Source organism: Colobus angolensis, unplaced genomic scaffold, assembly GCF_000951035.1.
Source record: "Colobus angolensis palliatus isolate OR3802 unplaced genomic scaffold, Cang.pa_1.0 Scaffold42, whole genome shotgun sequence".
Classification (NCBI taxonomy): domain Eukaryota; kingdom Metazoa; phylum Chordata; class Mammalia; order Primates; family Cercopithecidae; genus Colobus; species Colobus angolensis.
The window spans coordinates 6576584-6593927 of record NW_012117599.1 but is presented as its reverse complement, the minus strand read 5'-3'; the positions used below and the strand labels follow the sequence as shown (position 1 = coordinate 6593927).

Below are 17344 nucleotides of genomic sequence, written 5' to 3'. Positions count from 1 at the left end.
TATATATATATATATAGAAGGATAAACCAATATCATTTTGAAAAACGTTTTTGCCCTACTATAAAACAAAATAAAATTTTAAAAATCAATTCCTAAAAATCAAAACAAAACAAATAAATGTTTAACTGACAAAAACACAGTAAGAGGAATAATTTCAAATAGCTTTAGAATACAATGATGGCTCTATATTATAGTGAAATATTCTCAAGGGATAAAATGGTACAAAAATGTTTTCAACTGTTTTTAGGAAACAAAATATTAACGGATGTGTTGGTATTATAATTCTTTGAAATATATGCATATTGGATGTATGTACATTGTGGGATAAAGCAAATTAACAATTATGTCGATGCCATTGGGAACTGGAATTTTCTGCATGGCAGTGTTTCCAATGTAAAATTGATGAGGCTAAGTAAAACCTGGTGTCCTAAATTTAAATTGGACTTTTCACTATTAATTTAGAATTCATTTAATGGATGTATATGTATTTCCTTGTTATATCTACGTAGAAAGCCTAGAAACATTGAGTTAAGAGTGTGCAACTGCTAGACCCAAATTGTGGTCTCTAAAAACAATTTCTCCCTGAAAGGAACCATGGCTCCTTAGAGAAATGGCTTTGTCTGGGACTAAGAACAGAACAAGTGAGGAACACCTTCCCATACCAGAAAATCACAACAACAAAATTAGGAAATGATCAAAAATACTACAGTAGAGTCAAAAGAACTTAGGAATCAACCTGAAGATGGCCAAAGACAGACACTTTTAGTGTTAGAAAATGATTATGAATTTTGTTAAATGTTGATAATTGTGATTTTGAAGATAAGCATCTATTTACTGGAGATGCACACAGAAGTATTCAAGAGTAATGTCCTCACGATGCAAGAAACCTATAACAAAAACATCCAGTATGAAAAAAGATGGGAATAAATTCAATATGGGAAAATGTTAACAGTCTTTGAGTGTGGATTGTAGATATATGAATATTTGTTGCGTATTTCCTTCTACTTCATATGTTTCAAAGGTTTCATAATAAACATTTTAAAATGTAAAGTTAAAGCAGCCAAGTGCTCTCTTTTTGTCTCTTCGCTTAATATAAGCTTGAATTCCCTCTTGGCCATACTTTTTCTAAGTTTCACAATTTGAGTGTAATAATATGATAACACTGAAAATCAAGAGAAGCAACTTGAAAAGTCGGTAACTGGTTTGCAACTCACTGCAAAAAACAAATGTAACTTTAACATCACACCTTGCTTTTGATTTTTTAAAAAATCAACTTGGTTATCACCATTACTTATCAGTTTAGCTCAAGTGACTTTGGTAATTTCAAAAATACATGACTAAAGAATAAAAATGTAAGGGTATTGGCTATTTTCTACCTTGGTGTGTGAGTTTCTAAAGATGAATTTTAAAAGTGGTTTGATCCAAAAAAACCATTATAGAAAGTGTGTGATCTACTTACATGCTTACTTCCAAGAGGACAGTCCTCAAATAAATGCTTAATTTCATGTATATTTGTTAAAAAGTGCAAGCCAGTTATGGGTCATATCTTAGTAAAACCTTCATTCATCTTTTTTTTTTTTTTGAGACGGAGTCTCGCTCTGTCACCCAGGCTGGAGTGCAGTGGCTGGATCTCAGCTCACTGCAACCTCTGCCTCCCGGGTTCACGCCATTCTCCTGCCTCAGCCTCCCGAGCAGCTGGGACCACAGGCGCCGGCCACCTCGCCCGGCTAATTTTTTGTATTTTTAGTAGAGACGGGGTTTCACCGTGTTAGCCAGGATGGTCTCGATCTCCTGACCTCGTGATCCGCCCGTCTCGGCCTCCCAAAGTGCTGGGATTACAGGCTTGAGCCACCGCGCCCGGCCTTCATCTCTCATCTTAATGGTGTTCACTTGGACAACATCTAAAGCAAAAGGCTTGCATCAGAAGGTGACACCCGCAGTGCCATTTCTGCTGATGTTTGAACAGCAGTGCCCAGCCTCACCTCCTGCTAAGACTGCTACTCAAAGCTGTTGCTCCTGGCGTTCGCAGTTAGGTGCACAGAAGCAATTGGCCTTCTCAACCAACAATTCCACATTAGAGAGCTTTTAGTCAATTTAGACTTCAGCCTGTCCGGTTCTGGAGCTGGCAGCTGCAGCAAGAGCTTCCTGGTTGCACAGATTTCTTTCTGGTTGTGGCAAGATCAACAGCTCTATTTAGCAGCCCAGGTTTTTCGTATGACTTTGGAAGACATCCCTGGAAAAGGAGCCTAGAGTCCGTTTCTTCATCTCTCTAAATAATTCTGTAATGATTTCTGCTTAAACTGGCTAGAGAAAATTATATTCATTGTATCTAAACCATGACCTCCTGAGAGATACTCTGTTTTGTTAAGTAAAATGTTATGTAAGGCCTTAACATACAACATGGATAAAAGCAGTGTGGCTCTAGTTGTGGTATGTGGAGGGGGTGGGAACAGTGAGGTGAAGGGGAAGATCCAGGAGCCCAGCTCCCAGGTTCCCCAATTTTCCATTCCACCATCTAGGATGGTCCCTGGGTCACAACCCCAAGACTCCCAAGCCACTATTTGAAAGTCAGTTAACATGTTCACTGTTAATGATCAAGCACACACATCAAATTGTAGCAATCATGTAAATGAGGTATGGCATCCTCCGGGTGTGTCTGTGCACCCACGAGTTATATGCTAGAAGGAGATAAAAATTTTCAAAAGCCTCACACAGAAATCTAGGTGTTGGTCTTAAGCTCCCAGCCTGGACTGTGATCACTATCAGCATGGCATGCAGGTGGGGCTAGAAGGCCCTGAGGCCTGCCCATGAGTTTCCTGTTAGGTCTGTGGCTTGGTCACTCTTTGAAGATTGTAATGCTTAAGGTTGCACTGCTCAGAGCAGCATCTATTCAGACAGATGGCTTCTGCTAACCCTGGGTCCTCTCCCTCACAGCAGAACTTCAGACCAAGGTGACAGGTTAATTCCTCTGAGCATTTCCAGCTATGATTCACCTTGGTTTGAGGAACAGATTTTGCTAACGTCCTCTCTTTGGACAACTGCCTCCTTTCTGCGCCTCGCTGAGAGCCCCAGCAAACCCAACTGGCCTGTCATTTGCCTCAGCACAGGCCGGGCTCCTAGTAGATGCCAGGGGTTCCAACTCCCTGTATCTCAGCAGAGGACGCAGTGGGCAGATGTTCTCCATCGTGTGTGCTCTTTCACTCTGCACTGAACTTGAATGCTTATTTTTTAATGGCTTACAAGGAATCCTGAACATCCCTCTCACTCTCTTTTCCTCCTCGGAACCAGTCCTATGCAGCCTGCTGCTTCTCTGCAGGCCCCTGCCCTAGGCCCGCTTAGTTTAAATTGTTGGCCCCAGAAAAGTGCCTGCAGCCTCCAAGATGCTCATCTCCAAGAGGAGGTCGTATGCCGTCCTGTGCCAACCTGGTCAGGCCGCTTGTGTGCGACTGTGGCCAAGTCCCTGGAGTTACCATGCCTCGAGTTTCTGGGTTTGGAATATGTGGGGCCTAAGGCTTCTCTCTGCTTTGAGAGGATATAGCTCTAATGAGTAAATCCTTCTAGGACATGACAGACATCTAGGAGGTGCTTCTTCACATGCCCTAGAGAGGTAGTTGTGCTGATTCTCTGAAATAGATTTCACAGTTTAAGGGCATCTGAACCATGGAAAAGAAAGCTGTTTTATTCCTGAAAAGTTATTCGTTGGTCCTGGTTGGGGGTGTTTAAACCAGAATTTTAAAATATGCCCATTAATTATCTGACATGTGAAGACCCTGTGTTTAGTATTGAGTGGCTTGTGAGAAACAGAAGGGAATGATTTTGCTCCCGGATGGAAGGTGTGAAACAAGAATGTAGGTGCAAGGCAATTTGACATTTAAAAAGACAGAGGTGCACAAGTACACTTTGAATGGCCCATATTCTATTTAAACAGGTAGGAGTCTACATTGAGAACGAGGAATTGGAATCTTAAAGCAAGTGAAAAAGATGTCATGACATTTCAAAAACAAAGGCATTAGACTAATGGTTCATTAATGTATTTCAACGTATTTTATGCATTTTAAAGCACACATCTAACGTATACATTTAACACATTTAACTTGAAATGCATTTAATACAAAATATATTTCAAATATTTTAAAGCAAGTATAATAAAAGAGAAAAGCAAAGTCACTCTATGTATCAGAGACTATGCAATAGCAATGAAATCTATTTTGATTATATATGTTCACTAATATGTTTTCACACATAAAATATGAGCTATTAAATTATTTCACCCTTTTCAGCCATCCAGTTGGTGCACAAAATTGTAAGCACTACAAACATTAAATCACATTCTTACACAATCTCACTCTCCTTTGGTTTTCAGTAGTATCTACTATGTCTGTTTGAAACAGTCTCTGCTTTAAACTTTTGTAGAACATCCATGTTGCTCCCATGTGTTCTAATCAGACTTCCAAACTCACGGTTTCACAGTTACTTGGTGATTTTCTTGAATAGCTATTACTTTTGAGATCATCAAGAAGGTTCCCAGTGCTGGGCTCCCTTTAGGGAGTAAGACATGTGTCTTCCAACATCAAAAGAGGCAGATGTTCAATGGAGAGATATCTTTTGTTCTGGATAAGCTTCTCCAATATGCTTCTCTATGTGTGCAAACCTCCTCAAATCAAAACTGCCTTCCTCCCTAGGTCTGCTTCCCTTCCCTGCTCTGTAGCTTCCATCAGTCCACCGCTAAATAATTGATCTAAGTAATCATTAATAATGATAGTAAAAATAGTCATGGCAACACTGAGAGAGTGCTGAGTTTGTGCCAGGAACCACTGTAAGTACTTTACTTATATTTATTCACTTAGTCACCCCTGGGAGGTAGGTACAATTATTATAAATTCTAATTTCACAGATGAGGACACTGAGGCACCAAGAGGTTGGATAAGGTTCCAGAGACCACAGAAGTAAGTAGCAAACTCAGAACTGGAGCTCAGGATGGGTTGCACAGCCCATCTCTTAACTGGCACACCATACTGCCTTCATGCTAAGGGCATTTTTAATATGTAATTTTTAAAAACCAAGCAGGTGACTATCAGATTTTTGCTATTCAATGGCTAATACAACCCGGCAAACATTTTGATATAAACATTCACACAAAATCTACCAATGTTTCAGACCATCAAAAGTGAAAGGCCCAGATAATTAACTAAATTAGAATTTGTGTGTCTTGTGAAAGATAAAAATCTATTCTGGGGTCCTTTTAAGAAGTTCCCATAAATAGATCCACATGAGCTTTCGAGAACCGTCGGCTGCAACTGTGGCTGTGATAAATTAAATACATCCTGAGGCAGAGGTCCTGCAGGCTCTGAAGGCAGCCCTGCCAGCCCCTTCTCCCACATCCCATGCACAACCCGATCCATGATGTTAGGGAGTGAAAGCAGCATTTCAGTTACTCCTCACCCACTGGTGCCTAGAAAATGCCTCTTCTTGAACTTAAAATCCCCTCATTCAAATTAAGTACTGGTATTAAAACTCTTAAAGATGCGCCCTTTCTGTAGGGCATAGGTTATTTTGCATCACGCCCGGCTTCACACTTGCTGAATACAGGATTGAGTAAGAGCAGCTGCATCCAGTTATGGAAGAGGGAGAAAAAGAAGAACTCCATTTCTTTTGAATTCCAGGTCTTCTGGGAGCATGTGACCACAGCCCACAGCGCAATCTTTAGTCTTATTCCCACCAACCTAATGACTAGTTCATCTTCAAATTGTGAAGAGGATTTTTACAGAGTTGAATATTTTGAGTCACAGCCTTTGTTATGAACAGGTTCATACGCTCAGTCCCCAGAGTATCTTGAGTTCTTTTTGCCATTCAGTGTTTCTGAAGATTAAGACTCTGAAAGAACAGGCAAGACTTCTGATTCGTCTCTACCTGGCTTGACTGTTTTTGCAGGCATTAAGTAAAGAAGATTCTTCCAGAACCTTGAGTTATAAGAAAGCGACTTATCGGCCTTCCATTTCAGAACTCTGTGAGATTTCAAAAGCTTTAGTGATTGGGGCAAGAATGTGAAGTCAGTGACAGGTGTAAATTCAATTAAGATTACTTTAATTTTTCTTTCCACCAATGCTTCATGAAGTCCACTTTCAAGTTCATACCTGACCTCATTGGACATATAACTTTTACTTAGGACGATGATTAGTCTTCGGCTCTTCTCTATCAGTGAGTGGATTTCATCAACAACAGCTGAAAAATGCAAGATAACCCATATTAATTTAAGATAACTGAAAGGGGAAACATGAGATAAAAGTCATTTTGCACAGTCCTATTTTATATTAACTCCTAACCTCACTAATAAGTTTTTCTTTAAGACAAACCATTCGTTCTCAATTTTATATGCTTATTTAAAACTCTCTAGCTAACAATAATGATGAATATCTACTTAACACTTATTCTGTACCATACCTTATTTTAAATGATTTTTTTATATATTAACTAATTTAATCATCATAATAGCCTACAGAGAAGATATTGTTATCACCGCCATTTAACAGACAAGGAAGCCCGAGCACAGAGTGGTTGAGTAAACTGCCCAGAGTCACATAGCTAATAAGTGGCAGAATCAGAATCTGAACCCAAGTGGAATACATTTTCCTATTATACTATCCTGCTTCTCCTCAAGCATGAAAGAGCATGCTAAAATCAGAATTTAAAGATTAAAAGACAAAAAGGCACAACAAAACAAAACCATCCATTATTTTAGACCAGGGGTTGGCAAACTTTTTCTGCAAAGGGCCAGGTAGTAAACATGTTAAGGCTTTGCAGGTCACACTGTCTTTGTCACAACTACTCAATTCTGTTGTCACTCAAATGCAGACTCAGGTAACAGGTAAACCAATGTGTGTGGCTGTGTTTCAATAAGAGTTGCAGGTGTGATGGAACCTGTGGCTGGTAAATTGCCAACCCCTGTTCCAGATCTCTCACTGTTCTCAAATAGAGGTTTAACCAAACCTAATTACAACTGAATATTTGATCATTATTTTTATTTTTAAGAATAAACCTATTTTCAAAAAAGACCTCTAGAAAATAACAAAAATATAGTAAAATAGATACATGGCCCAGAATAAATGCTTTCTAAATAACAATATGCCTTCTTAGATGCAAAGAACTGTTACCCAAAAATACCACAATGTATGCATCTGATAATCTGGCATATTTTTTTGATAAGTTGTTTATTACTAAACAGTAGTGTAAGTTGGCAATATTTTCCTTTATAAATTGGAATATGGTGGAGGGGGGAAATGTAACTATTTCCTTCTCACTGCTACATCTTTGATGCCCAGTTCAGAACTTGGCACAGGAATAGTATCCAATAAATATTAGATTGATAAATTAATGATGGTAATAATAAAACATTTGTTGTTTTTTAAGCATCAGTATCCAGAATAATTTGACACCAGATTTTAAATGTTTGTTCTGGAAGACTTCAGAGAAAACCTAAAAATATTACTCATTTAAAAAAAATTTAACTGTAATTTGCTTTAATATACGCACTAGGGCCATTTGTATTCCTATATTAATAAAAAAAATTGAATTTCATAGCTATGATCTGATGGGAATCACTGCTTTCCTTTAATTTTTTCCTTTACAGTTTTTGTATTTTCTTTTTTTTTGAGACGGAGTCTTGCTCTGTCACCCAGGCTGAAGTGCAGTGGCCAGATCTCAGCTCACTGCAAGCTCCTCCTCTCGGGTTCACGCCATTCTCCTGCCTCAGCCTCCCAAGTAGCTGGGACTACAGGCGCCCGCCACCTCGCCTGGCTAGTTTTTTGTATGTTTTTAGTAGAGACGGGGTTTCACCGTGTTAGCCAGGATGGTCTCGATCTCCTGACCTCGTGATCCGGCCAATTTCATCACCAATATCAACACAATAAAAACCGTGCCTTTTCTAGTAATAATTAACCTGTGTTTATTTCTAGTAAGAGTTACTAGTGAGGATTAATTAGTCCACACATCACATGTGAAATTTGGAACTGCTGCTGTGGTACAGATAGTCTTACCGTGGGTCATTTCTAAATAAATTTCATGATAACGCCAGCTCTGGACCCGGTTCTGAAAAGGAAACGCCCTCTCCCTTTCCCCAACGTTTCAGAGAACCATGAAGCACAAAGAACACAGCCCAAGAGAAGAGACTATTGGAAGCTCAGTAGTTTGTTTTCTCACTGTCAATTGTTGACTCACCTGGCTATTTCTGGCTTAAACGACCTTATTCACTTGTTTTTAAGGAAATGGGACAGCCATTTGGGGGCTAGCTCATTCCTTTTATAAAAAGAAACTATCTCGAATATTTTTCTGTCTGGCATTCCCTCTTACCTCCTCCAGGCACTACATCCCTTTCAAATATGCATAACTTATACCCAAAATGTTTCTCCAACACCCTGGGCAAAATCTCCACAGCAAAGGTGTGCTCCTCTCCATTTTCAGGTCGGCATTCTTTTAAGTAAGACACAAAAGCATCATATGTTTTTCCATCTAGGAGGTAAGATTGACTCTTTTAATTCATGTGTAAATAAAATGTTGTTTAAGTACAAATTTAAGTGACTGTCATAAGTAATTAGTATAGATTCATTGAAAAATTACATATAAAGTTGTTTATATTTAAACCTCCCATGCTAACCAAGCAACCAATTAGCCAATGTGTTTTTAAGCATCTACTTTAAGATCCCACTGCTTAACACCATAGAAGAATAAAGAGACATATGAGCCGTAGATCTGGGCACCAAAGGAACTTAAGTCTTTAAGTTCCTTAGAAGGGCAAGAGCCCAAAGGTGCCCTCATTCCAGGAAAGAAAATCTCACCCTGGTTTACTCATATCACTTAATCCTACTACCATTGCTCAAAAAGACTCCCAGGAAGGTGAAGAGAGAAGCAGAGCAGTTTACACCAGAGTGTGGGGAAAAACAATAGAGGTAAATGACATAATATGCTATTGGAAAACACGCTATGATATTTTTAAATATTATAGAATATAGATGTCAAAAGGAAAACTTCTGATCTATTGATGATTTTCACTGATGATAACATCTGCTCCTATTTAATTTCTGACAATGGAGTGGTACTCAGATGGCTAACAGAACAAATTCAGGAGGAAATGTCTCCTAAATAACAAAGACCATGCTCCTAACTGGGTAACTAAAACATGATACCACTCTCTCTTCTAGCTTCACCCAATCTATTTTAAAAGCAAAGCAGATGCATGCAACAACTTGGAAAAAGTTATAGGCAACACATTTGCAGAAGAAAAATAGCATAACAACAACAACAACAACAACAAAACTAACAAAACTCACAGACAAAATAACCTGATCAGAGAATAAAGAGTGATCCTGATGGACATGCTTTCTGAAAGGAGGAAATTTTGAGTTGGGTCCTAAAAAATGTGATGGATTCTAATTGAGATCTGCAGAGAAGAAAGGAAAACGGTGGGGGAATGGTCTACCTTTATCCCATGACAATTGTTTTGATGGCAGACAGGTAAGATTTATGCATGGTATATTATTGGGATTAATCAATTTGCTACTGAGTTAAATGCTACATATGATTGCATCCCTTATTAAAATCTAATAGGATAAAACCATTCTAGATTATGTCTCTTATGGTGCCATCATTTATGCTCAACAGCCCAGCCTGACATCCCCCATAGCACTCATGGTCACCAACTTTCTGCTTCTAGCAAAAGCTTCTTCAGTTCTGCCTACAGCATTCTGTTCAGCAGTTTGAGTTAGAACCTATTGTCGATTTAAAGCAATTGCTTTGCAGAATTGCATGCACTGAAAGAGGAAAAATGTTGGTAAAAATTTCAGGCTTACATAAATATCAAAGGTATGAAATGTTGGTAAAAATAAAACCAGCTATTAATCAGTAAGTAGGTCCCCCACATACTTTTCTTAAACTGCTATCAAATATAACTACCTACTAGTTAAGTAAGAGGTAGTGCTCCCACTAGGATTGTCACCATGTCAGTGACAAAACAGACACCAACGTGTAAGACAATTAAATGAGCACACTTTTTTAAAAGGCATAATTTTCTTATGATGTAATGAATTGCAATAAACTGGGAAGACAATTTCATCAAATATGGGTTTATATTACAGGCAATATAGCTTTGCTCTTACCTAGGAAAAATTAGCTTTTCAAATGTTAATTGCTTTCAAATTCTTTATTTTAAGCAATTCTTTTAATATAAATCTGCTAATTTTATTATAATTTATTTTAAATCCAGGTAGTAAAAGGTTTAGTGGACTTGAGAATTGAGAAAGTAAAGTGTTCAAAAAAAGGAATTTGAAAGCTAACGGTAATTTTTTTATTCTCTATGTTCAAACATAAATGAAAATTATAAAGGAAATTATAATTCAAATGGATATTTGGGACTTCAAGGAGCAAGTTAAACAAATGTTCCTCAAACTATGCTTGGTGAATGACCATGTTTTAATTTAAATTTGCCGCCTTTTGTTGTTGATTGATTAGTTTCATTTCCAATCCTTCACAAACCAATACTGAACACATTCTTAGATATTGCAGCAGTATTAAATAGTGAAAAAAGTTTTTATTTTCATACTCATATCTCCATTTCTGTCTTTTTCATGGACTGCATTTGTTCGTGGACTATAATTTAATGGAAGTTATTTAGAGCATGTCTCTAAATGTGTCTGTGCACTGCCACATTGACAGTTAAGAAGTGTGAATTAAACGAATTGCCTACAAATCATGTCAAACACAACTGGAGAAGAAAAAAAGAAATCTTAGCTCCAGAAAGTCAGAAAGAGAGGAGCTAGTCAATGTCTATTTGAAGACAAAGACTGGTCTATGCAGAGACCATTCAGAAAATATCAAATACAGATTTCCCCATTTGTTGTGGCACCATCTCTCCCCATAGCAAAATCATATGTGCACAGGCAGGCTCAAAGCTAAATTCACTAACCTTGCTAACTTCATATTGTTCAACTTAAAGTTCTAAATGTGAAAACAACCTATAAAAATCTCAGAGGAACTATATAATTTCTGTATAACTTGAGGTTAGGAAGGCTGTTTTACTTATGACCCCAAATCCAGAAAGCATAAAAGATGTATTTGAGTATGTTTTTCAAAAAGTCTTTTATATAGCACACCACTATAAGCAAAGTCAAAAGACAAATTACAGCCTGGAAATATTTGCATTTCATATTATAGATAATAGGTTAAACTCCCTAAAATATGAATAGCTCTTAGAAATAAATATGCAAAATAAAGCCATCGCCTCATGGAACAGTAGTCAAAAGATATGAATGGGTATGTTAAGAAAGGAAATACAACTGAGTCTTATGCAAATGAAAAGTTGCTGATACTCTTGCATAGTAAGGGAAATGCAAATTAAAATGTCACTTAGATACAACTTTTCACCTATCAGATTGGCACAACTCCAAATGGTTGTGGGTAAGGTTATGGAAAAAAAGTTGCTGTCATCTTTTGAAGGCAGTAGGGAGGGTGAATTGACAGTATCTAGCAAAATAATGGTCGTGTCTCCTTCTTGTATTCTAGAAATTCTATTTTGGAGAATTTTTCTTTCAGACATACTGCATACATATGAAACGATGAATGTATAAAGCTGTCCATTGCAGCATTTTTGTAATAACAAAAGACTGGAAACAAGCCAAATGTCCATCAAAAGGAGACTAAATAAACAGTCACAGCTCTACACAAATAAAATACTGTGCAGCCCTAAAAAATGAGGGACTTCTGTATAAAGTAACATGCAAGTGTGTCTAGGGTATAAGAGAGCAAAGTTCAAAAGAGTGTGCATATTAAGCCAAGATTTGTTCTCTTTAAAAGGAAGAGTGTAATAAGAATCTATATTTATATTTGATCAGATGTGCTATCCATGAGGGTTGGGAATCATAGATCCAGGACCAGGCTAGAAGGGGGGTTCTGAAGTATAATTTAATAGACATTTTGGGTTTTTGAAGACATTTTCGGTTTTTCCTGCAAACACACATATGCAAAAACAAAATCAATTAGTAATTATCTGGAAACTTGAGGACTTCTAGTCACCTTTACATATAAGGAAAGTGAGGGATGGAGCCAGCAGGTCGACATAGTCACAGATAAAAACTGGCAGATCTAGGAGACCAGAACCCAGATCATTTGGCTTCCAGCTCCAGCTCGGGGTTCTTTTTGTTTTTTTTTTTTGAGACAGAGTCTTGCTTTGTCAACCACACTGGAGTGCAGTGGCACCATCTCGGCTCACTCCAAGCTCCACCTCCCAGGTTCATGCCATTCTCCTGCCTCAGCCTGCCGAGTAGCTGGGACTACAGGGGCCCACCACCACATCTGGCTAATGTTTTTGTATTTTTAGTAGAGATGGGGTTTCACTGTGTTAGCCAGGATGGTCTTGATCTCCTGACCTTGTGATCTGCCCGCCTCGGCCTCTCAAAGTGCTGGGATTACAGGCGTGAGCCACCGCGCCTGGCCAGCTCGGGGTTCTTACATGTCCATTATGTAAGCCTCCTTTGCCAGGCTGAAGTAATGAGCGATAGGACAATTCAATCCAACTTAAAGCAACTTTATTGAGTGTATGTACGATAAAGGTACCTAGGTGATGCATGCACAAGGACACACAGATGTACAGTTCCTGGGCCCGAGCATCTCCCAGGGCATTTAGGAGGCTATGACATACATACACAAGACAATCGGAACAATTTTGGGCAGCACATAAGTAAGCACAAGAAAAGAAGACACAAACAACATTCATAATGGATGGTACAGGCAGAACAATATTTCCCATAGAAAACCTCTCCCACAGATTAATTCTACAGTATCATCACAATAAGATGAAGATTAACATCTATTTATTTGATTTCTTAATGAGAACATAAGGTAAGAAATCCCAGCATTATATGTGTTACCTGTTAATGTTTCATCTCTTCTCATTAAATGTCTATAAAATAGAACCAAGTCAACTCTATAAATGATGCATACAGTCACTAGGCACACTACTGCCACCAAGATCAAAACGGCTATGATCATTCCTTTTGTGAAGACGTGGCCTGGGATATCAGCCATGTCTGCTAGAAAAGAAAGAGAAAAAGGAAAAGGAAATAATCAAGAAATCTTACCAGTGTTGTCCATCATCACATGCTTGTCTGTTTTTACTGTTAACACTAATGCAGTAGTTACCAACCCAAGTGCTGACACATTCACTGAGTGACTGCACGTTCCTGCCTTTAGTCTGCAGTAGTGATATTTCTACTCAAATTTTTAAAGAATAAAAATGTGTACAAGGATATTTAGAGACCTGAAGTGAAAACATTACACAGTAATATATTCTATCCATACCTGTGGAAATCAGATTTCTGCGGTGAAGAGATACTAGGCTGAAGTACATAGGGACTCACAGAAACCTTAGCAAGTGGTGCATAGTTTTGAGAGAAGAGAGAGAGGGCTGGATTGACATTTGTCTGGGTTAGAAACCAGGCTCCATCAATTATTTTGTTTTGTAGGAAAAATCATTAATGCTCCTAAACCTTGGTACCTTTATCTGAAAAAAGGAGAATCTAACAGTTTCTTCTTCACTTACAAGGCTTCTCCTTTGGGGAAGATTAAATGAAATATTACACACAAAGTAGTTAACACAGCACACAGCTCTTGGAATTTTAGCAAATTCTTTATATAAAAGTGCCATTTGGAAAAAAAATACATTTTCTAGATTGATTCCGTTTATGCTTATTATGAACAATCTAAGACAACACAGAGGAATAAAAGAATAAAGTAATTTTTAACAACCAACCACAATGTGGTGAAGGCTGTGTTGACACGGTAGAATATTTCCTTCTGTGTTTTCTTTTTTGTCTCTTAAAGTTTTTACTTAACTGAGATCATATGGTAATCACTCATTATTTCCGAACATTATATTATAAGCATTTCAGTAGGTCATTAAAATTATAATTCATAATAACCTAATGTTTATTTAGATTGATTGCAATTTTTAGTAAGTAGACATAAAGTTGCAGTACATTTTGTATGTAGAATATAAATGTATACATGTATATGTATATAAATGTATATGCATGTATGTGTGTGCATGTAAATTTACATGTATGTGTATATATACATGCATATATATACATATACACAAATGCATGTACATTTATCCATATTTCTAGTTCTTTTCTTAAAATACACTGCAATGGTGGGGGCATCTCTAGGTCAACAAGTATAAACGTGCTTAAAACTTTTGCCAGCTTGATGCAATTTTTAGAAATTATCTTTTTGTATCTTTCCATTATCTTTAGGATTCAGGTAAGCGGCTAATGTTGCTTAATAGTGAACTCTGAATGGTCTGGGGCTCCTGTACCTTTGAAAGGACTGCATAGTCATAACAGTGCCACACGTTTTCACAGATACGCACACAATGGCACACAATTCCTCTTGGGATAATGGGGGGTTGTGAGCCCCAGTTCCTAAGCCTACATTTGTGAGAGCAGCAGCAGGAGAATTGGCTGCGCAGAAGCGTCTAGGGCAGGAATAGGAAAGTCCTGCCCTGTTCTAAGAGGGGAGAGGCGACTGGTGGTGAGCAGGCCCCAGGAAAGCCTGGCCAGGGAACGGTCCAACAAAAACAAGATTTGAGCCCCGCTCCCACGCAAGTGAGTGGACCACAGCGCAGGCAATCACACGGGCGGAAAACCACAGGCGACAAGCCCTGCAGAAGGTAAGAACACAGATTTCAGATTTAATCAGGTCTGAGTTTCAATACCTTCACCTGCCGTGTGACCCTGGGCAAGTTTCTTCACCTCTATAAAGCTTGTCGTTAAGACTGGATGAGATCATGGGAGGAGCTTCACCCAGATCCTGTCATGTAGTTAACATGTGTGGAATGTGAGCTGTTGTTATGAGTACATATGGTAGAGAGGCGGCTCTAAAACATGAGTGCTGGGGGAGCTGCCCCTGGGCACCAGGATAGCCCAGCTGGAGGAGGTTTCCAGCCTTTGTGCTCTTCCTGTCCCACTCCTTCCGTTTCTCACAAAGCCAAGGCCCAGTCTGTGTGTGTGGCTCTCTCTGCATGTTTGTGTGTGTCTGTGTGTATCTCTCCTTTACTCTGTCTCTGTCTGTTTCGCTCTCATTTCTCTGTCTTTGCTTCCCTTTGTGTCTCTGCCTCTCTATCTCCCTTTTGTCTGTTCCTCTGTCTCTGTGTCTCTCCCTCTCTCATTTCTCTATCTCTCTGAGTTTCTGTCTCTGTCTCTCTATTTCTGTCTTCATCTCTCTAGACTTGTCTGTTTGTCTCTGTCCCTCCATCTCATGTATCTCTCTTTCTCTTCTCTCGGTGTCTGTCTCTCCCTCTCTCTGTCTGTCTCTGGGTGTGTTAGTCTCTGTCTCTCTCCCTTTCTCTCTCTCTTGCAGATTTTGCCCTTTCCCTACATATCCAGGGAGTTGATGGTGGAGCCTGGGAATGAACAGTGAATGAGTAGTGATAACTGGAAATCACAGCTTTCTGGCTCTAGTCACAGCCATTTCTGAGCAGCTACTGGGCTGAAGGCCCTGGGCTGTGCTACTTTGGTGGAGGAGAGGGATGGCGACCCTGGGGCCCTCCATCAGGTGAGCACTGAATAACTTTAAGAGCCAGGGGATCAGGGCTGTCAATGGTCTGCTTGCCAAGTCCAAGGGGCAACGAATGAATGAGCACACACAAGTCCCCTGAGCCTGGTGCCCTGCTGAGGCAGGCTGGAGCAGCAGTCACACCAAGTATGCACCAGCCTCACCCCACACGGATCTGCAAACTCCCCTCTGGCTGCTCTGGGTGCAATGCTGGGTGCAGGGGTTGTCCTGATGGCCTCTCCATGAGCCTCACTCTCAGCATCTGTATCTCCAGGCCTCAGGCCCCCCGATTTCCACTTGGGGTGGAATATGACTGTGAGAACAAGTGAATGAGTTTTGTTTTCATTCTCTGCTTGGCACCATGAGACAGAGGGGCCCGGCAGAGCTGAACACCAGCTCTGCTACTGAATACCTGTGACATGAGGTAACTGATTTCCCCTCTCGGGAGCTGGGTTCTGGTGTGGAAAATGAGAAAGTGGCCATCTTTGAGATGTCTCTCAGTAGCAGTGAGCTAAGTTTCAAAACTTCCAAAAAGAAATCTTTCTCACCTTTTCTCACCAAGATGAAGCTTTTGGTGTCTGTGCCTCCCGTGCTGGCCACAGTGCAATTATATAAAACATTTAGATTGTTTTCACCAATATTTTCAATTCTTAATACTTTTGAAGCATGCCATTTGCCTTCTGAACTACTGTAAGAGGGGAAAACAGTTTAGCAGTAGGCTTTGTTCATTACCCGTAAGAGGAGAATTTACGTGTTTAAAATGCTTGAAGGCAGCTGTGATGTTGCCTGCATTATTTCTTCCCTTTCTGGTCAGTACTTTTAAAGCATGGACTACAGTAAACTTCCCCTCCTCTGTGGAGCATCAAAATTGACAGAAACAGCCCTCCTGAGGCTATTTGGGAATGGTGCTGTCAACTACCTGGAGTTTAAATGGCTGCAAGATCATGATGCTAAGTTGAAAATATGAGAAAATACTCTGTCTCTCAATTATTTTTCTCTGCTTCTCTCTTCCTAACAACTTGAGTTCTTTGCACAGAGTGGTTCCCACTAATTATGACAAGGCTGTAAGTTGTTTAGCATAGATGCAGATTTGTATTACATTTGTCCATGGAATCTAACAAACTGATTTAATTTGTTCAGCATTAAAAAACATAACACTGTTCTCAGGCACCCCCAGGCACATGAGAAGTGCCAGTTAAGCTATTTCATGAGTGTCAGAAAATGACTTGAGACAGCCACTGGCAGCACGCTCTCTTTCTCTTCCTTAAAGGATTCAAGTTGTCCTGTGGTCGATGCCACGTAAACACTCATGACATCCACTTCCCTCACCAATGACAGGCTGTGATAGCTACAGCAGTCAACACAGCCAGACATGGGCCCCACATACCCACATTCCTAGCAACAGGTATCTCTAGGACCTGAGACACAGAGCCCCACTGTACCCTCCAACTGCCTCAAGTACATTTTGGAATGTAATTCTGTTCCTAAGTCACCCATCCAGAAATAACAACCATCTAAAACCAATGACATCCAGAAGTAAAACACAGGAGGCCACTGAGAGGACAAAACAGATGACATCAAAGGTGTATGCAGCCAACTACAAAGAAAGACCTCCCTGCTTTTGTAGCTTAAGCTGCATTTCTAAGAAATTCATTGTGGTTTTCTATCCCTCTAAAAATTAGGAAGAGAGTATCCAAAGGGAGAAATGCAAAACTCAAATGGAGGTCAGTGGCTGAGGATGAGA

General features: G+C 39.4%; 1 protein-coding gene across 2 annotated transcripts in view; it reads right to left on the bottom strand.

Moving 5' to 3' along the window:
- Positions 1-5271: 5271 nt before the first annotated feature.
- IL18R1 (interleukin 18 receptor 1) overlaps positions 5272-17344 on the bottom strand; it is a 52324-nt gene continuing 40251 nt past the window's right edge. The window contains exons 9-12 of one of the 2 annotated variants that reach the window (XM_011956606.1): positions 16149-16288; positions 12915-13076; positions 8347-8505; positions 5272-6222 (exon numbers count right to left, since the gene is read on the bottom strand). In XM_011956606.1, coding sequence (XP_011811996.1) covers positions 5867-6222; positions 8347-8505; positions 12915-13076; positions 16149-16288 — 817 coding nt within the window. In that variant the 3' untranslated portion in view covers positions 5272-5866. The remainder of the gene's footprint in view (positions 6223-8346; positions 8506-12914; positions 13077-16148; positions 16289-17344) is intronic. The other variant, XM_011956607.1, reaches the window with a different exon arrangement.